The sequence below is a fragment of the Staurois parvus genome, unplaced genomic scaffold, assembly GCF_062004578.1.
Source record: "Staurois parvus isolate SC_StPar_1 unplaced genomic scaffold, SC_StPar_1.0 ptg000744l, whole genome shotgun sequence".
Lineage (NCBI taxonomy): Eukaryota > Metazoa > Chordata > Amphibia > Anura > Ranidae > Staurois > Staurois parvus.
In genome coordinates, this window is record NW_028318540.1 from 2497130 (window position 1) to 2519366 (window position 22237).

A 22237-nucleotide genomic window follows, 5' to 3' on the forward strand; every position below is an offset into this window, starting at 1 on the left:
CATAATCAATGCTTGGAGTTTGTCAGAATTTGTGGGGTATTTTTATTCACCCGCATTTGAGGATCAACCACAAGTTCTCAATGGGATTAAGGTCTGGGGAGTTTCCTAGCCATGGCTACAAACTTCCAATATTTTGTTTCCCAACCTACTTAGTTATCACTTTTGCCATAAGGCAAGGTGCTCTATCATGCTGGAAAAGGCATTGTTCATCAACAAACTGTTGGGAGAGATTACTCTCGAAGGATGTTTTTGTACCATTTTTTATTTATGGCTGTATTCTTAGGAAAATTTGTGAGTGAACCCACTCCCTTGGCTGAGAAGCAACCCCACACATGAATGGTCTCAGGATGCTTTACTGTTCGCATGACACAAGACTGATGGTAGCGCTCACCTTTTCTACTCCGGACAAGGCTTTTTCCGGATACCTCAAAACATTCAGAAAGAGGATTCATCAGAGAAAATTACTTTACCCCAATCCTCAGCAGTCCAATCCCTGTACCTTTTGCAGAATATCAGTGTGTCCTTGATGTTTTTCCTGAAGAAAAGCTGCTTCTTTGTCTTTTGGAGGCCATCCTACAAAAGTCTTTGCCTCACTGTGCTTTCAGATGCACTTACACCTGCCTGCTGCTATTCCTGAGCAAGCTCTGCACTGGTTGTACCCCGATTCTGCAGCAGAATCAACTTTAGGAGTTGGTCCTGGACTTTCTTGGGCACCCTGAAGCCTTCTTCACAACAACTGAACCTCTCTTCTTGAAGTTCTTGATGATCCGATAAACGGTTGATTTAGGTGCAATCTTAGTAGCAGCAATATCCTTGCCTGTGAATCCCTTTTCATGGAAATGATGACTGCCAAAGAATGGTTAGCTTGTTTATAAAAGACCAAGCAGTTGAATATGGAAACAGCAATCATTTGGACTAGATTCACAGTGTTCTTTATAGGTTGTAGAGTGTGTTATAGTGCACGTGTAGGTGTGAATGGGCTCATATAGTTTCCTTTTTAAATTGCACTAAATTGCACAGCATAGAAGCAAACCAGCAACATAGGAAACAATGGGATTTCTACCTAAAATGCATTTTCATGTAGCAAAATGCACATGTTCTGCTGCAATAAAACATAAAAGTGTAAACACTGCATTATTCCATTAATCTTTTTTTTTTTTTTTTTACAAATATGAACTAGAATAGAAAAAGCTCAAGAGCTTGTTCATACCATGAAACACTGAACTGCAATGCATGCATTATTAGCTCTGTTCGCTTTCACATCCAGGGTGAGCCATTGAGTCCCATATATATATTTGATTAAATACTTTGTATTGGATTTATTAAAGTGGTTTGGCAATTGTATAATTGTTTTGATATACCTTTAGACTGCCTCGGCGGTTGATATCTCTTCAAAAATCTCCCCTGAAGAAGCCCGTGAGGGCGAAACATGTAGGGAGTAACTACAATTATATAATCAAGTTTGAATCTCTGTTCCACTCTTAGTGCTGAAGTTTTTATCTTTCTGTATTTTTTCCTTTTTTTGTTTTTAAAAAATACAAAAAAATGATATAACTTTTTAATATGTTTGGTATTCATGTTCATGCACCCTGAAAGTCCCATCTTCTCTATTGAATATATGCATTATTGTGTGTTGAGGCACATTATGTTAGCCAGCCCAGTAAAAATTAATGGGCTGTAACACACCTCATTGCATGACAATTTAGTTGATTTGGAGCTGATAACAGATCTCTTGATTTGGAAGACTCTGTGCAATCAAAATTACCTTTCTCCCCAAACTCCTTTACCATTTGAGTATTACCAGGTTTATCTTCTGATCTCTGCAAAATCTAACACTAAAAATTTAACTGGAGCTCTACACAACCCAGTGTGAACTGAACCACTTTATATTTCCATAAGTTAAATGGCGGAATGCGATTTCCACTTTTACTAAGGTGCTAAGAAGCAGAACACAGTGTTCTATTGGCATTACTACATGCTAGCCAAGAAACTCTTATCTGGATCCTTCTTGACACAACTGAAGGTGATCCTATTGCTGTCTCTTCGTTACTCTAGTTACCAACACACACATGACCCATGACCATGCAACCCTCTCTAGCTCATTCTCTTACAGTCTAGGATACCATAACATATTCAGGGGGCTTAATTGCTCCCCATGTACCTCTATTGAATCTCGTAAAAAGCCTCTTGTTCCCTCTGGCAAATAATTCTCTAAGCAGGTTTCAATTGTGGCTCTCGAAGGAATTTTGTGATGTTTACTTTTTATTTACCCTTGAGGGTATTTTTTTTTATTATCATTTTAATTTTTATTTAAATTTTGCATCAATATTAACACAATCACATAATCTTCGGTTACGTGTCTCTCTATTCCTAGATAAGCCAGCCACACACTACATGATCATAGAGAGGCATGCCTATATGTTAAAATCTCAAGTGAAAAAAAAATTATTATGGCAACTCACCCTTCATAAATCCAACCCCTAAGCAATCAAAGACAGAGAGAAAAAAAAAAAAAAAAGGAAGGAATAATTTTTCTCTCTCACCTCATTGGCCACCTCACAAGAAGGATTTGCTCCTCAGCAGGGTAAATGATTAAGAGTTCAGGGAATATGGTTAAAATGACCTTATTGGCCTTTTGTTCCCTGAATATTCAGGGTTTTAATATTCCTCAAAAAAGAAGCCAGGTATTACATCACATGCACAAACAGATGGTGCAAGTCTTCTTTCTTCAAGAGACACATTTTTAAAAAAAATAAGGCCCCGAAACTCATATTAAGATACTATAATCAATGGTACACTAGGCATAACTCAAAAACTAAAAAAGAGTTGCAATAGGATTTCATTCTAATCTTCCAGTACAGGTTTCCTCAGAGGCTGGAGACCCGGAGGGGAGATACTTGTCTGCAGATTTTATGATGTGACTTTCCCATTAGTTTATGTATAGCAGTGTTTCTCAACTCCAGTCCTCATGGACCCCCAACAGGTCATGTTTTCAGGATTTCCATTATTTTGCACAGGTGATTTGATCAGTTTCACTGCCTTAGTAATTACCACAGCTGTTTCATCTGAGGGAAATCCTGAAAACATGACCTGTTGGGGGTCCATGAGGACTGGAGTTGAGAAACACTGATGTATAGTTACCCAACAAAAGGTCAGAAATTGACATTTCAGAAAATTATGACTACAATAGAACAAGTAAAGCAAGGCTCATTGTGGGAGGTGACTTTAATCTGGTGTTAGACCCAAAGCTATACTGTTCTAAGAGGAAAACGGATCTGCCCGTTGTCACGATCGCGGCGTCAGACCCCAGACCTTCTCACCAAACTTGTGACCGAAGGACTGGCCGATCCAGACCTCGATGTGACGTGCGTAACAATGCCACACCCAGCTGCACCCTACACAGCGATTTTGCAGCTAATGGATTTCAATCTGTGCCTGCAGCCTGGATGCGCTTATTACTGGGTCAAGTTAATTACTCAACTGACCCTTACACACTGCCACCACCCTTTTTTTGTACAGAGAAAGAGGAAACTCTCTTTATCAAATATACACTATAACGATTGAAAAGTCATCTGTCCAATACGGTCACCGCAGGCCGATTGGGCAGAGGATTAAACAAACACAGTAGCGTCTCTTTAGAAATACGTAAATTGCAATTAAGCGCCTCAGAAACAGTCTAACACTTTTAGAAAGAAACATTTATTACTAAAAGAGTCAAACAGGTGCAATAAAATATTTACAGAAAAAGATGTAACTAAGATTTTATATATATATATATATATATATATATATATATATATATATATATATATATATATATATATATATATATATATATATACACATACACACACACACACACACAAAGAACCATAGCACCGAAAAGAGAACGGAGAAGTTAAAGGGTTAAGTTACTTGCCATTTAAGCCTTTGATGTAAGCAGATCCAAGTTGCAGAGCGAAAGGGTCTCCCCAGGTGGTATTGATGTTACAAAATGGGAGATGTCTTCAACTTATTTTTTAGGCCTGCTAGCCTGTTTTTTAAAGTCCCTCAGCAGGGGGGTTGCTCTGAGTAACTGACCAATACTCTGTTTAGGGAGGGATCGTCGGGCAGAACTCTGAATTAGAACCAACATCTTTCATAATCCATATTTTGGCCTATAACTTTCCAGCTGCACTAGCGGCAACCTCTCCGTGGATATTTTATTATGCAAATAGGTCTAAGGATCATGTAGATATGAATTATGAGATTGTAGATCGCACGGTTCACAAGATCTATGTTTCTGCTTCCCTGAATGTGCGAAACGAATGGAGAGACCTATCAGAACGTCCATCTGCGCGTTGGCCATCTGACGAGGTGCCCGGTTTTTATGTAAGTCTTCCATATTTCAAGATATAATAACCAGCACACACACATCTGTCACTGTGCCTCTCAGGAAGGGAGGGGGGGAAGGAGAATAAGGGATAAATTAATACTTTTAATAAAGGGGGAAATCGGCGTCCATCTCTGATGCGCAAGTTTGCTACACCTCCACCTCAGGTAGTTGCAAGGGAGGGAACTACAAGTTCCCTCCTGACGCAACCGACCTCTGCCCAGAGGTTCACCGTGGATCGACCTGGTACCGCTGCACTGCGGGAGAACCAAGGTCCGTCTGAACAGGAATCTGTTCCCCCCAGGAACACTGCTATGCCGACCAAGTGGGTGGTCACGGGTGGTGTTAGACGGCTGTGGCTGTCCGAATACCGTGGCCACTGCCGGGGTACCAACCTGTTCACAGAGCACTTTGGCTGAGGGGTGTCACCTGCTAACATATTAATATGTAGCTTCTTGTCGAGGTAAAGAAGGCGATTCCCCTCTCCCACCTTCTTCCTCGGGCCAGGACTACATCTGGCCTGAAGGTAGTAGCGCCTGTGCGCACCGAAACCGGACAGGCGGATTCTGGAATTCGCCTCCCAGTGGTGTCTACAGTACCCTCGTCCAAGATGGACAGTCCTCGTTACCTGTTAGCATCCAGGACACCAGTTCCTCCAGTTTCCTGTCTGCTAGGTCAGTCACAGGTCCAGCTGAGCCATGATAGTTGCATCCAGGCGTCCTACCGTAGCCAGCGGCACCCATGACTGACGTAACCTGCTTTTTGGCCTGGGGAGCAGACCAGGCCACAACTGCGTCAGTCTCCCCATGCCCAGACCTCTGGGGGTCTCTTCCTACTGGTGTGTTCCAAAACTGAATCACTGACCTGCCCCTCTGACAGTTACCCTTCTCGACTGTCAGACTAGGCGCAGGCAGTTGGTTCCTGACTAGTGACAGGGGCCCAAGTGGCTCTTCTCAGACAGGGCCGAACACCGCAAGGCCCCTAAAGTGGGCAACTGCACCCAGTTCCCCTCCGCATTGCGGGCCATTCCTGACCGCTGGAGAGGTGGTCGGTGCGTTATCAACCCCAACTAGCTTTCCTGTGGATTCAGGCAAGCCACATGGGGTAGTGAAGGCTGGCTCGTCCTGAGCCTGCTGGGTTAGAGAAGGTTGCCCATACCCCTTGCTCAGGTCCATGATGGTAAAAAAGCGGGCACCCTCCGGATGCTCCATGACCTCATGGCATGGGGTAGGCCACAACCACAGGGCTGGCGTTCAGTTTTCCAAGATCCTCAGAAAGCCTGGTCATCGGATCCTGCTTGAGGACAGAGACTACCGGGGATGCCCAGACTCTAGCTGACCCCTAGATTCCTGACTGTGCCATTCCCTTGGTCTCTGTACCCCAGTCAGCCTGCACCTCCTGAATCCGGACACCATCTATCAGAGGCATTGCCAGCAGCTTCGGAACCTGAGGGGCAGGGAGGGGTGATTGGATCTGAGGACTGCAGCCCTCTCTCTGTAACCCAAGCATCCACCCCAATAAGGCCCCTTGCACTCCCAATCCAAGCATACTGTCCCTGCCTATGACATCCGTTTGTCTGCCTGTTGACACACAATGAGAAGTCAGATCAACTGACAGGCTTTCAGGTTTCCAGCCCCCTGGGGATAGGCCATTACTCCTGTCAGGCCTGTGTTGACTCTTCCCAGCAGAGGAGTTCACACCTAGCCCCAGGCTGAAATCCCCACATGAATGGCTTTCCAGAGCTGCCTTACTCGTGGGACTACAAGTTACAGCTAGCTTACCTCTGAAGTTCCTTTGTGAATCGCTTTTCAGTGCAGCCTGATGCTTGGAACTACAAGTCCCAGCCGGCTGCGGTGTACTTTTCGTAGCCGGGCAACTCACAGCTAGCTGACCTCTGAAGTTCCTTTGGGAATCGCTTTTCAGTGCTGCCTGAGGCGTGGAACTACAAGTCCAAGCCGGCTACCTAGCCCTATGCAAGGCCAACGGTTGGGCACTTATCAAGGCAAAATCTTTTGAGCCTGGGCAAGGGATAGGCCTATCCAGACCATCCCTTTGCTCAGCCCCCAGAGATTGTACCTCAGCCCCCTTCACAGCACTGTGGGTGACCCCCAACACTGAAAATACATAATTTGTCTCATCACGAATATCATAATCATTGTTAGCATTACCAACCTTACCATCAACAATACTGACATTATCAATGACATTACTGACATTATTAATATCATCCCCATTGTCATCACAACCATTATCAACAGTCACGTTTATAATGCCAATGAAACATGAGAAACATAGCTCCCCAGGCAAGAGGATTTCTTCTCGTTCTCCAGCTAATGGAGAATCCTGTAGCCCCACTCCATTCCCAGCCCCCTCCCTCTGTCTATCCACAGGTGGCCCAGACATTAACCCAATATCTGCCCACAGTACCTTGGCATGTCCAGAAAGTTCCAGGGAGCCCTTCCGGGCCTTCCCCTTTCCGCACCCCAATCTAGGAATACCTTTGCACAGGGTATGCGTGAACGGGTCCCCCCAACTCCGGAGAGGGTAAGGAACTTTCCTGGGATGAGGTTCCTTGGCTCAATCAGCTCTGGCCGGATCAAGGTGACTTCTGCCCCAGTGTCCTGGAAACCAGTTACAGACCAGTTGCCCACAGTGACTTGCTGCAAGTCGGCGGGGGTTACCCGCATCTTCCTGCGAACGAACAGCACAGAAGAAGAGTTGCTGGCCGGCTGGCCAGATGATGTAGTCTGCTTCTGCTCAGGACACTGCGTCCTGAGATGTCTGCTTTTCCCACAGGCGAAACATCTGCGGTTGTCAGGCAGGAATGGCTTGGCCCCAGGAGCTGCAGGTGTGGGTGGATGGGGAGCTTGACTCACCGGCGTAGGGGAGGTTGCTAGGGGTGATTTCCCCCCTTTCCAGCCGTTCGGAGGAGCCTTGCGAGGATCAGACACCCGCGTGTGGACGAAGGTATCTGCCAGATCTGCTGCAGCTTTAGTAGATGCTGGCTCCCTCTCCAAGACAAACTGTCTGACGTCTGTCGGGCAAATGTGCAAAAGCTGATCTCGTATCATGAGATCTTCCAAAGACTCATAGCTTTCAGTCCCTTAGTCCACTGTCGGAATGTGGTGTGTAAGCGACTCGCCACATCCGTGTAAGAGTCCCCAGGTCCCTTCTGCATGGACCTGAACCGCTTGCGGTTCACTTCCAGGGTCATCTGGTACTTCCAGATGATGGCATCTTTGAGAGCTTCATAATCGTCATCCTGCCCCTCTGGCATTTCAACAAACGCATCCAGGGCCTTGCCTCGTAGCCCTGGTGTCAGGTACCGAGCCCATTGAGTTGGCGGCACATGGTACTGACGGCACGTTTTTTCAAACGACAATAAGTACGTGTCAATGTCACTCTCCTTTTCCATCACTGGAAACTTGGCTGCGCCCAGAGAAAGAGGGGCGTCCCTGTGATCTAGGGACCCGAGATTCTGACCCGGTCGCTGCTGGAGCCTTGCCATCTCCAGCTTGTGCCAATGAACAGCTTCCCTCTCAGCCTGGCGTTCCTCTCTGTCAGCAGCTGTTTGGAGTTCCGCAATTTCTCTGCCAGCCTGGCGCTCAAGGAACCGCAGGTATGCCTCCAGATCTGTCTCCATGAGGCGTTTCAGGGTTTCCTGCATCTGAGGAGAATCTCTGCTGGTTACAGGCACTCCGGTGCTGGCCTGCTCAGGCGGTGGTGTGACGATAACATTTGGTGACCTTCCAGTGTCAGTCTCTGTATGCCCATCCTGCGAGGCCGTCTCTGAGCCACTGGAAATGTGGGTAGCGGGAACCCCTTCAGGTTCAAGTTCCCCCGAGTTCTGATCTGCTCGGACTCGTGACCGAAGGACTAGCCGATCCAGACCACGATGTGACGTGCGTAACAATGCCACACCCAGCTGCACCTTACACAGCGATTTTCCAGCTAATGGATTTCTATCTGTGCCTGCAGCCTGGATGCACTTGTTACTGGGTCAAGTTAATTACGCAACTGACCCTCACACACTGCCACCACCCCTTTTTTGTACAGAGAAAGAGGAAACTCTCTTTATCAAATATACACTATAATGGTTGAAAAGTTGTCTGCCCAATATGGTCACCGCAGGCCGATTGGGCAGAGGATTAAACAAACACAGTAGTGTCTGCTAGGTTTTATGAGGTTAAAATCTCTTTCAATTCCTGGGAAAAGCTGCCTTATCTCTGTTACGAGGTGAGAAATTACACAGGTTCTTAGGCAGAGCGGCTCTGTCTCTCTTGGGAACATTGGCCTTATCCTGGCCTAGGTGAGGAAGGCTACACTTTCGCAGACTGCTCGGCATCGAACTAGGGATGCCTTGGCCTGCTGTTGACCCATAACCAGCACACACACATCTGTCACTGTGCCTCTCAGGAAGGGAGGGGGGGAAGGAGAATAAGGGATAAATAAATACTTTTAATAAAAGGGGGAATCGGCATCCAACTCCGATGCGCAAGTTTGCTACACCCGTATCTACGATTACATGTTATACGTAAGCAATTACACTCCCTCCATCTAGTGGATGTCTGGTGCATACTGCACCACACTAAGAAGGATTTTACTTTTTTTTTTTTCAGTGCCGCATTCATCATATAGTAGGATATAATTTTTCTTTTTTTTTTTTACATTTCCCATCCATTATTGAATTGGCAACCTGTATCACAAATAGGAATGAAGTTTAGATCAGACTATTATCCACTCTTCTTGACTTTCTGTATACCACAAACTTTGAAAACTAGGAAGATGACTGAAACTCTATTCACAGAGGAGAGAGTGTTAACAGCCCTAAGGGATGAATTTGAGATAACCCATCTGACAGATCCCACTCAACTGCCAATTAAATGGGAAACTTTAAAATGCGTCCTACGGCGTAAACTAATTCAATTAGGATCAAAACTGAAGAAGAAAATAGTGAATGAAATATCTATGTTTTTGAATTACATATTTGATTTAGAACAATATCATATGACAAATACAGATGGCATAGCATATCAGATATTAACAAAGAAAAGTGCACAATTAGATTCTCTTTTGGATACATTTTATATGCGCTATGAGAATTAGTAAAGCAAAACTTTTACTAATTTGACAAGAATGTGGGGAATCGGTTAACAAGATCAATACGTAAAAACTGTCCCGTACATACATTCAAAAGATAGTATGTCCATCTCAAGGGACTGTATTTACAACAGAAAAAATAGCCAAGGCATATACCAGGTTATATAATTTAGCATCTGTAGATTCAAAAGGTTCATCTAACTATTCCTTAAGAAAAATAAAAGAATACAATGAAACAATGGGGCTTCCAACAATCTTGGAGAAAGATAGAGTCATTAGTAATTCCATTTAGATTAGCTGAAGTAAAGGAAGTTATTAAATTGCCTTAAGGAAAAAGACCTGGTTCAAATACATTTACAGGGCTTTTTTAGAAGACACTACAAGATCAGCTCTCCCCAACTTTGTTACGTACTTTTAGTGCAGCATCAGATTCAAGTCCATTCACTAGACAATCTCAGGAAGCCCATATAACGATAATACCCAAAGAATGGAAAGATCCCTCTCTGTACTCTAGTTACCGTCCAATCTCTCTCATGAATATAGCCAAAGATGTATTCTAAGGTAATCGCAGAGTGTTTAAAACCTTTATTCCCATCACTTATACACCTAGATCAAGTGGTGTTTGTCCCTTCAAGAGAAACTAAGGACAACACAATTAAGGCTCTGACCTCAATGCATCATGCGAAGAGAAAAAAAAAATTCTCTTTGCCTCCTGTTGCAGAAAAAGGGTTCGACCACATAGGTTGGCCCTTTTTGACAGAAACTTTGTCTCATAACATCAAGTTTCTTAACAAAAATACTAGCGCTATACTAGACCCCGATGGCTAGGGTAAGAATTAATGGGTTGTTATCAAACCAAATAGTCATAAGAAATTGTACAAGGCAGGGATGCCCTCTTTAACCTATCCAATACAGTTTGGCAATAGAGCATCTAGCCAATGCCTTTAGAAAGAACTCCTCGATACAAATTATTGAGATTGGTACAAAGGAATGCAAAATGTGCCTCTTTGCTAATGATCTCGTTATTTGTCTCAAACCTTCGTGTAGCCTTTCCAGCACTGTTAATATAATTTCATGCTTTCTCTAAGGTCAGTAATTTTAGGGTGAATATACATAAAACAGAGGCAGTGGATGCAACCCTAATGGAAGGGGAGGTGAATGTCTTAAAGAAAGACTTGACATTTAATTGGCAAGAGAGGGCACTGAAATTCCTGGCTGCTTACTTGACTAAGAGAGAGGGGGATTCACCAGCCACTAATCACTTTAATGCCCCAGAAATGAATGCAGTGGGTCGAGACTACAGGTTTGGTAGAGTGGCACTGTTCAAAATGGATATCCTTCAAAGATTTTTATATATATTTCAGACTTTACCAATAAGTCCTCTGCAAAGTTCTTCCAAATAGTGCATTCCACACTTTTAAAATATGTTTGGGCTAGCTCCAAACCAAGATTAAAATATTACATGCTTATAAGAAAGAAACAAGGGTTGGGGCTACCATATTTTGCACTTTACCATAAAGCAGTTATTATGGATAGACTCATAGATAGTATATATTGATTCAAGGATAAACAATGGGCCCAGATAGAAACCCATATATCCCTACTCCCTCCTCTGTCTTTGCCATGGATATCCCCTAAAAAACAACCAACAAAAACTAATTTACCCTTTTTATTACCCCCACCTCCTAAAACTTTGGATCATTTAATTAAAAATAAAGCCATCTCGATTTATGAAGGTCCTCTGACCCTAATTTTGGGTAATCCAGATTTTTCAGCAGGACAGTTTAGACAAGGATTGTTTAGGTGGACTTCTTATTTAATATCACCGATATTTATTGTCCTCTCCGAGAAAAAAATAAAGCAAGTAAATTGGCTGGCATATTTCCAGCTTAGGAATTTCTATAAGAACATATTAAAGAAAGGCCCAATACATAGACCTTTTACACCTTTTGAAAAGTTATGTTTAGGGACGCATGCTGTGTCCTACCCAATTTCAGCCATCTATGGTTTATTGCGGTCCTCAACCCCAAAAGTGCAATATTATGTAGCTGAGTGAGAAAGGGAATTGGGGAGTTCAATTCCACACATCACAAAAGCATTTATGTGGACACAAAAAATGTCCACAGCTAGTAGCACAGAATATTTCCCCAAAAGTCAAATAATTGCTGGAGGTGTCAAACACACCCGGGTACACTACTCCATCTTTGTTAGACATGCCCAAGAACTGCACCCTTTTGGACAGTTATATTTGATATATATTATATATATAAATAAAACAAAGAAATTGCTCAGTCTTTTCGGGAGACCCACACAGCTCCCAGTGCTGGACTAGACTAATATATACAGATCAATAATTGAACAAGAACATTTTGTATATGCTACACTTTTTCTTGCAGTGCACCACAAAGCACAATGTGTTATGTAATGCACTACAGTGCATTAAAGGTGTGTTGCAGAGGTACATTTGGTGCCATTCAAAATTAATGAAACAACAATGCTCAAACACAAATATGCTGCATTGCACTTTTGGTGTGAACAAGCCCCAAGAGTATGCAAGATATTATAACAGAAATAAAAGACCACATTGCTCACCACGTTCTTTTGTTGTCAAAAAACAAAACTAGGAAAAGTTGTTGTCCAACACTCTCAAGTAGTCGCTGCTCTCCAAGCTTAAGAACTTCCAAAGGTGGAACAGGAATAGGTATGCCATTGTGCAGTAAACCCTCCCTTGGCATATCTGGATCAATGATCTATATAATAGAACACAGGGATTAAATCCTAGGCAAATAACATTGTTCCAACAGCTATCATATCCTTAAAGTGACGTTGAAAGTGAAGTTTGTGACATACCAAGGCAGGGTAGGAAGGGTATCCACGACATTTAGCCCATACTAACTGGAGAGGCTTCAGCTCTACGGAACTATCAAACGACATCAAGAGGCTTTCTGCAGGGACAGATGCAGAATATATGTGCTAAGAGAAAGGTTATATAGTAAAGATTTCACTTGCGGAGCAACCTATAAATGAGCAAAATGTCTCCCTCAGAATAAGTGGTGAGAATACGTTCACACAGCTTTCTTTGCGTCTTGGAGCACAGGGACCTGCTATGAATCTTGCTTGCATGTGAAAGCTGTGCACAGGGGGCAAGTTTGGGCTCTGGTCATGGCAATATTTTACGGTTGATAATGAGAACACTCGAGCACGTGCTATTATCTCACAGGACCCAATCATCTTAAATAGTGTAAAAAAACTGTGTCTCTTAATATTTAAAGTCACCGTTACTCTAGAACAAGTCAACTAAAAATTGTGGTCCTCCTCTACAGCACCTAACATCACCCATTATATCTCATATAATGTTCAGTTAATGTATTATAAACAATGGGCATGCTAAAAGAGATGGTCAGGAACTACAGGCATGCTGCAAGAGATGGTCCGAGGCTGCACACGCTACTGGAGATGGTCAGACTGGGGATGTGCTTCAGGAAACAGTCATAGACTGGAGAAAGATCACGAGACTACTATAATCACTGCTAGTACCACCCCATTAAATATCAATGCTCCAACACTTGTGCTCCCTACAGCCTCCATATTTGTACCACATTAAAAATCTCTCTCAACAAAATCTGTGGGGAAAAAAAAAAAAAAAGAGAAAGGGACAAACTATTGAAATACTGGGTTGGATATTGTTTGCTTTAACTATGGCCTTCTAATAAAAAACACAGGTGCATCTCAATAAATTAGAACATCAAAAAGTACATTTCAGTAATTCAATGAAAAAAGTGAAAACACATATATTATATAGATTCATTAAACACAGAGTGATATATTTCAAGCATTATTTTCTATTAACTTTGATGTATATGGCTTACAACTAGTGAAAAAACTAAATTCAGTATATCAGAAAATTAGAATATTACAGTAGACCAATAAAAAAAAAAAAAAATTAGAAGAAAAAAAAGAAGGATTTTAATACAAAAATGTTGGTTTACTGAAAACTATGTCAATGTACAGTATAGTATGCACTGAGTACTTGTTTGGGGTTCCATTCGCATGGTTTAATGCATCAATGTGGCATGGCATGGAGGCGATCAGCCTGTGGTACTGCTGAGGTGTTATGGAAGCCCAGGTTGCTATGATAGCGGCCTTCAGCTCATCTGCATTGTTGTGCCTAGTGTCTCATCTTCCTCTTGACAATTCCCCACAGATTCTCTATGGGTTTTAGGTCAGGCAAGTTTGCTGGCCAATCAAGCACAGTGATACCATGATCATTAAACAAGATATAGGTACTTTTGGCAGCGTGGGCAGGTGCCAAGTCCTGCTGGAAAATTAAATCAGCATCTCCATAAAGTTGGTCAGAAGAGGGAAGCATGAAGTGCTCTAGAATTTCCTGGTAGAGGGCTATGCTGACTTTGGACTTGATAAAACACAGTGGACCAACACCAGATGACATGGCTCCCCAAATCATCACTGACTGTGGAAACTTCACACTGGACCCAGTGCCTCTGCACTCTTCTTCCAGACTCTGGGACCTTGATTTCCAAAAGAAATGCAAAAATTTACTTTCATCGGAAAAGAGGACTTTGGACCACTGAGTAACAGTTCAGACCTTTTTCTCCTTAGCCCAGGTAAGACGCTTCTGACGTTGTCTCTGGTTCAGGAGTGGCTTGACACAAGGAATGCGTCTGTATGTGGTGGCTCTTGAAGCACTGACACCAGCTGCTTTCCACTCCTTGTGAATCTCCTCCAAATTCTTGAATGACCTTTGCTTCACAATTCTCTCAAGCCTGCGGTTATCCCTGTTTTGTGTGCACTTTTTTCTTCCACTCCACTTTCCATTAATATGCTTGGATACAGCACTATGTGAACAGCCAGCTTCTTTAGCAATGAGCTTTTGTGACTTACCCTCCTTGTGCAGGGTTGTCAATGACTTGTCTTCTGGACAACTGTCAAGTCTTCCCCATGATTGTTTAAAGTACTGAATCAGACAGAGACAATTTAAAGGCTCAGGAAACCTTTACAGGTGTTTTGAGTTAATTAGCTGATTAGTGTGTGACACCTTGAGTCTACAATATTGAACTTTTTTTTTTTTTTTTTACAATATTCTAATTTTCTGAGTTACTGAATTTTGGATTTTTACTAGTTGTAAGCCATAATCATCACAGTTAAAGAAAAAAATGCTTTCATTATATCACTCTATGTGTAATGTATCTATATAATATATGCGTTTCACTTTTTGAATTGAATTACTGAAATAAATTAACTTTTTGATGACATTCTAATTTGAGATGCACCTGCTGCTGCATTTAATTACAAGCACATATGTATGCCTGTAGATTCTGCCAGCGAAGCCCACCTAATGTAGCTTCCTGTGATGATGTGGAAATGATGCTACACTGCTGAATTCAGAGCACTGATGCCACTCTTGTAGGTTTTGCCTGCTTGTATTACAGTGGGATGAGAAGATATTGAAGGGGGTGTGATGATCAGCATTGTCACGGTTGATTCACAAGCTTGTAAATCAGCACCTGGCTACACCTAGTCCTGCCGACTGCTTCCTATAAAAAAAGCACTGCCTTTGCTGCTACAGTGCCTTAAAAGTATTCATACCCCCTTTGAAATTTTCCACATTTTGATATGCTACAACCAAAAACGTATATGTTATGTAATACACCAACACAAAGTGGCACATAATTGTGAAGTGAAAAGAAAATGATAAATGGTTTTCATACGGTTTTACAAATAAATATCTGAAAAGTGTGGCATGCATTTCTATTCAGTCCCCATGAATCAATACTTTGTAGAATCACCTTTTGCTGCAATTACAGCTGTAAGTCTTTTGACTATGTCTCTACAAGCTTTGCACATCTAGAGAGTGAAATTTTTGCCCATTCTTCTTTGCAAAATAGCTCAAGTTCTGACAGACTGGATGGAGAGCATCTGCAAACAGCAATTTCCAAGTCATGCAACAGATTCTCAATTGGATTTAGGTCTGGACTTTGACTGGGCTATTCGAACACATGAATATGCTTTGATTTAAACCATTCCATTGTAGCTATGGCTGTATGTTTAGGGGTTGTTGTCCTTCTGGAAGGTAAACCTCCACCCCAGTCTCCAGTCTTTTGCAGACTCGAACAGGTTTTCTTCTAAGATTGCCCTGAATTTGGCTCCATCCGTCTTCCCATCAACTCTGACCAGCTTCCCAGTCCCTGCTGAAGAAAAGCATCCCCTCAACACGTTTCACAGTGAGGATGGTGTGTCCAGGGTGATGTGCAGTGTTAGTTTTCCGCCACACATAGCATTTTGCTTTTAGGCCAAAAAGTTCCATTGTGGTCTCATCTACCCAGAGCACTTTCTTCCACATATTTGCTGTGTCCCCCACATGGCTTCTTGCAAACTGCAAACGGGACTTATGGCTTTCTTTCAACAATGGCTTTCTTTTTGCCACTCTTCCATAAAGGTTAGATTTGTGGAGTGCACGACTAATAGTTGTTTTTTTTATAACCTAACCCTGCTATAAACTTCTCCACAACTTTATCCCTGACCTGTCTGGTGTGTACCTTGGACTTCATGATGCTGTTTGTTCACTAATGTTCAAACCACTGAGGGCTTCACAGAACAGCTGTATTTATACTGAGATTAAATTACACCCAGGTGGACTCTATTTACTAATTAGGTGACTTCAGAAGGTAATTGGTTCCACTAGATTTTAGTTAGGGGTATCAGAGCAAAGGGGGCTGAATACAAATGTAAGCCACACTTTTCAGATGTTGATTTTTTAAAAAGGTTTTAAAACCATTTATCATTTTCCTTCCACTTCACAATTATGTGCCACTTTGTGTTGGTCTATCACAAAATCCAAATAAAAAACACTTACGTTTTTGGTTTAACATGCCAAAATGTGGAAAATTTCAAGGGGTATGAATTCTTTTTCAAGGCACTGTAAATCCTCCCATTGTGAGTTGCAGTATCTGGGAGGGAAAGTGCACGAAGCACAAAATGAAGGAGGATTTGGCTCAGTCAGGTAAGACAAAACGTTTTTTGTTTACCTTATTCCTTTACTACATGTTAACTGGATTCCTTCAGTTGAACTTTATGGTAAAATTATCAGTTTGCAACATACAAAATGCTGCAATACAGGAAGGTACAGAGAAAAAAATGAAAGTGTATTTTGAAAGAGCTGTTGATGTGCTGCCGGTGATTTGTTAAAATCGAATAAATATAAATTCCTGCTTTGCCTAGGGGTAAATGAATGGATAGCCCTCCTCCACTTAAGTATCTGGGAAGGCTCTTACCGACCTCACGTACAATGCAGCACTGTTAGTCGTGCATTTTATATAACACTGGAGTCCCTGTGATTGAGGGAGTGACAAAGAGAAACATTGCAAGGGTCATTTTTTTTCATTTAAACGAGTTCAGCTTTAATCCTTTCTCCCACAACATTACTGTAAATCTGGCTGGGACAAGCATAGGTATGGCTCTAAGGCATCCCCAGAAGGGAGTCCGATTCAGTGACTACTACAGGAATAGAAGGCGACAGAGAAAAAGCTAGAGGGAAAAATGGGGGAGAAGCCTGGTGTTGAAACTAGATTTCGATATTATATTCTTTTTTTCCCTCACAATTATGTAATCCAGCCTCTGTTCTCAGGTAACGAATGTTTTTCTAATACCTTGATCAACATCAATATCATTTCCAAATTCTACCAAGGCAACAGACAAACAGAATTACAATTAATACAATTAAATAAAAGGTAGACCTTACAATAAACTGCACAAAAAAGCAGAATATCCTCACCGCGACTGGCATAATCACCATTCATAGCTCCAAGCAGGGGCAGATGTGAGAGAGAAGGTTTTCCTAGAGGAGTCATTTTCCTATAAAGTTCGAAAGAGGAATTATTATGCGGTCCTGTACACAGTATTGCAAGCGGAGAAACAAAGGGGTATCACCTACCCATTGGAATATAAAGTTGATTCTCTATATAACTCAGAGCTGCTGTCGGAATCTAAGCCACTTCCAGTATGTGTTCTAAACCCATTGGCAACTTCTGTAAAAGTATGAACAGAAACGAAAACATATTTTGCATTTTTAATGCATAATAAAAAGGTAGTGTAAAAATGGTATTGGTATTGGGCACAAGCTGTAAATTAAGATATTTTTTTAAAAAGATATTTGGTTTCCTCTGCCTCACGCAAATCCAGTCCCTTGCCATTGCTGTAAGTGGGAAGCAACTATTAAGAATTGTGAAAATGAAGAGAGATGGAGCTGCTTATAGGCAAGTACAGTATATAATCAGCACTATCGTTGCTAGTTTTCAACAGTGAATAGTAAAACAGGAGGGTTGGAAGACGATTGTCTTCCAAATTAAGCCATAGCTTAACCTGTACCATTTCAAATATCTGTACAGCAGGGAAGAGAAATCAAGAAAGGATTATAGCTGGGACAGTCTGGAAAGAAGAAAAAACTTGATATCTCCTGTTTGTATGCTAAAGCCCAACAAGATTCTGTAAAGGCTTGTTTACACTAGCTTCAAAACATGGCATTGGACATGCTTTTTTAAAGCACTCTGTATGCCAATCCAAGCACTTGTCACTAAATAAAATGGTCAGCTTACAGTCCTGTTTACATGTTGCGTTTGTTTTGCTTAAAAAATTATACCCCATGTTGCTTTAGTGGTGCTTCAAAGAGTCTTCCAAGCCTCCACTGAAGTCTATGACAAAGCTTGCTTACAGAACCCTGCAGCTGTTGAGAGGCCTTTATTCAGCTTTAGCTTCGCTTTGTTTTAGAGATATTGCAGGTATGAGATATCAACACACAGGGCATCTGCCAAGCTTCATTAAAGCTTCAAAACAGCACCACCGAAGCATCCTCGACACATCAAAAAAGCATGTTGAATCGGTAGGCACTTTAAGGCCTGTTGAAGTTGAAGCGAGCGTAAACGAGCCCTAAGAGAATTAAAAGCAATTTCAAAATGTTAAGCTGATCTTGAAGATTTAAGTTCTCTAGCTACAGCACAGAAAAAGGAAATTAGATAAAATTCTAAAACATGATACCAAGAGCTGGATATTCTGTAGTTCTTTCTTCATCACTTTCATTTCCGCTTAAAGACTGATGGCTGATTTCAGTGGCAGTCTTTTTCTTCTTCCAGGATTTATGCACAGTAGTAACAGCTGCCCTTCTCATATTCTGCACAGGAGAGCCTCGAATTTTCACATGAGACATGTTCTTCCTTTGTTTGTAGACAGGACTCTGGGTAATGGGTTGCAGTGTAGGAGGATGCTCGTGAGCTGTAACATTTTGCAGTGGGAGAGCAGGGTCTGTAGGCTCCAGCATAGGAGGGTTGGTAACTTTTCCATCTACAATGATAAGCCAACATAAAGAAAGAATAAATATATTGTTTAGAAAAAAAAATGGTTAAAAGATGAAAAATATTAAAATGCATTCAGATGGTGGTGTGGATACTGCAGTGTGCTGAGAGAACATGTAGGGGACTACCATGGAAAGCTGAGTGCTACACCTAACTTTTGAATTTCCTAGAACCCTAAAATGGAAACACTTTGTGATATTACCACACTTCCTAGGTACTTGGGTATTCACTCATCTCTCCTGCAGCCCAATGATTGTACAGCCCTGCATGCATACGCAGCAATTGTGACTTCATAAATATTTCAACATCAATGTACGCAACATCACTGCACTGCACATGAAGACATAGTTTCACGGGAATTTTGAATCAGTTTTTGTTTAACTGCTTGCCAACTGTGCACTGAAGTTTTACTACTGTGGAGAATCACACACACACACACACACACACGCACACACACACACACACACTTGTTAATTTCCGAGTAGGGGGCGCCTGTGTCTGCCCACCCGGCTGGGCTCTCACTGGCTCCTTTAGAGGCCGGGACCCGCCAATCGGCAGAGAGAATAACAGGAGAGAAATCTACGTTCATAAACACAGATCTCTCTACTACCCATGCAATAAGTGTATTATATGTAGGTGTGATAATACTCGTAAAAGGAAAATTGACACCTTTGTTTCAACATCAACCGGGAAGTCCTATGACATTAAACAATGCATAACATGTAATAGCAAATTTGTGGTCTACCTTCTCAGCTGTCCCTGTAATAAACAGTATGTAGGACGGACAACCAGACGCCTACGGGACCGCCTGCGTGAGCATGTAGCGAACATTAGAAAAGGCTATAAGGACCACTCGTTATCAAACCACTTTAGGCTTTTCCATAATAGCGACCCTACCTCTTTAAAATTTATGGGTCTAGAGGTGATATCCCGCATTGGAGGGGACTTCATAAGACCAGAACAGTTTCACAGGCAGAGACCCGTTGGGTCTATGAATTACGTACTCTTTACCCTCATGGACACAATGTTGAGGTGGATATTAACTGCTTCATTGCTAATAGTTAGGACATTGATACATCTCCCACTGTGCTCACCACATATTTCAAGATATAGTGTAGCTTTTTACATAGATTTTTAAAATGATTTTTATTAATCCTTTGGATCATAGGATCATATAAACAATATGTTTGTTATAATGTTTACTGAGTGCATTTTCTGAACCTTTTGATATGCAGCACCTAAATAGGCACCTTTAGTCATGGATGACCTAGAGAGTATTAGGGGTATTAAATCGGGAAATGAGATACCTTTTGAATAGGACCACATGGTTTGTGAATTCAATATCCTATTTTATATTAGCCTCTAGGATGGTGGAATAGGGAATCCCATCCGGTTTGAGATTTTCCGCTTTCACGGATTAATTCCCCTCTCTCTGTGATTATCATATAATCTCATTATAATTATGGTATTATGATCCATGACGAAGGGTAATTCATGATGTCAATAGAAAATGCCATATTTCAATACGTGTGTATCCTTTTAAAATGCCTGTGTGCGTTTTTTGGGATTTTTAATTATGGATGTTTTTGGACATATGTTCTTAAGGTTTTTATTTATGGGTAACCGATTCTAGCTCCTATGCCATGGATATAAGTAGTATAATAAGGGGTTTTTGGCTTTTGCAGCACCTTATTTATATGTTCTCTAATATTGCCTGTCATATATCTGAATAGTGGCTTATATTCTGGGCCACTTGCCTGGGGTGGAGGGTATATTTAGATCGGATGACTTATGTCTCTCTGATCGGACCACTCACCCTTCTATCACCAGCCATGGGGAACCAGCACTTGATTATGTGCTTTATTTACATTCTTCTGACAGTAGCTGTTGACTTTCACAGCTTACTGTCTATGATCCATGGCAATATGGCGGCGATCGGGCGGCGCATGCGCAGTTCATTTCTGCACAGCCGCGATCCACGGCAAAATGGCGGCTATCCGCGCATGCGCAGTTCCGCTTTTCGGATTTCGGATGATAGAGCGTGATTTTCGCGCATGCGCGAACCGCATTTAAATGGGAAGTTTGACTGTCACACTGCTAATGGCGTCCACCCTCTGATGAAGTGCCGTAGCACGAAAGGCCTCAGGAGGAGCCAGTAGCAAGTGTGACTTCCCGACCACTGAGACCACGAGGAGGTCCAGTGGTCTCTGATCTTTACCTCTGCCGGGTTAGTACATGTTTTACCTATTTTTCACACTTACCAGTCCGCTTGATGGCCGATGGTATTTGTATGCACATGTGACCCTGGCTTAACTACTGTTGATCCAATAAAGTTTTGTACCTACTACACTATTGGCGTTCCCTCTTTTCTTTGACCCTTGCTGGAGGGTTTCAGATCTACATCTACCACTTCTGGGGTACCTGGAACCAGGAGGGGGACCCCTGTCTACCTATCATTTGGGGCAAGAGGGCTCTCTGGACCTGGAGGTTTATTACTGCACCCAAGGCTGATGTCAGTGTTTAAGAGGGATGATCTATGTGTTCTCTGGATCTGCATGCCTGGCTGGTCATCTGGATAAAATTACACACATGCGCATTTAAAATGTGTGGTCGGTGAGTGCGCATTTTTTCTGTTTGATTCCAGTCACCTAATGAGGAGGAGGCCTTCACATGTTTGATTATTTTATTGTGAAAGGACTTTATGAACTATTTCACTTTTATCTATTTAATTATATTACAGTGCTGCACTATATATTTAATATTTCTGTTATGAGGTCCAGTGACTCCTTGGAGTGCTTCAGCAGCTGATTTTTTTGAGCGCTCGCTTCACTTTTATTTTATTTTACAGATCTCTCTACTGACAACGGGGATGTGCAGACTCTTGTCTCACTGAAAAGCCGTGAATAAAAACATCCTCTAGTAAAAACAGCACAGTTAACACTTGCTAGGCACACAGTTAACCCTTTTATTACATATTATTAGCACTGATCACTATATTAGTGTCTCTGGTGATATCTGTCAGTTATAAGTTCCCACTCAGTATAGGTTAGTGTCAGGTTGCCCACTGCACTGTCACAGGCCAGCTGATCACTGCCATTACTAGTATATTAACCACTTGTCATCCAGAGGATTTATCCCCCTTAACCACCTCTCGTCCGGCCGTTGTATATAAAACGAACGGAGGCAGTGCAGGGGCGGGTGGCCGTTTATAAACGGCCTCCCCGCCCCCTGCTTGTGCACGCTCCCTGGGACACAGTGGAACACCGATTGTCGTATGTGACCTCTGTACGAGGTTCCGATCATGTGATCACTGATTGGCCAATCAGTGATCACATGCAGAGTAGTAAGCAAGATATCACTTCTGACATCATGTGTGAAATCTGTGAATGATCATAGAGGT

General features: G+C 42.2%; 1 protein-coding gene across 1 annotated transcript in view; it reads right to left on the minus strand.

The window, feature by feature from the left end:
• TAF1 (TATA-box binding protein associated factor 1) overlaps window positions 1-22237 on the minus strand; it is a 51423-nt gene that overhangs the window by 14888 nt on the left and 14298 nt on the right. The window contains exons 4-8 of the mRNA XM_089654113.1: window positions 18524-18826; window positions 17424-17517; window positions 17265-17344; window positions 12323-12417; window positions 12065-12222 (exon numbers count right to left, since the gene is read on the minus strand). Coding sequence (XP_089510239.1) covers window positions 12065-12222; window positions 12323-12417; window positions 17265-17344; window positions 17424-17517; window positions 18524-18826 — 730 coding nt within the window. The remainder of the gene's footprint in view (window positions 1-12064; window positions 12223-12322; window positions 12418-17264; window positions 17345-17423; window positions 17518-18523; window positions 18827-22237) is intronic.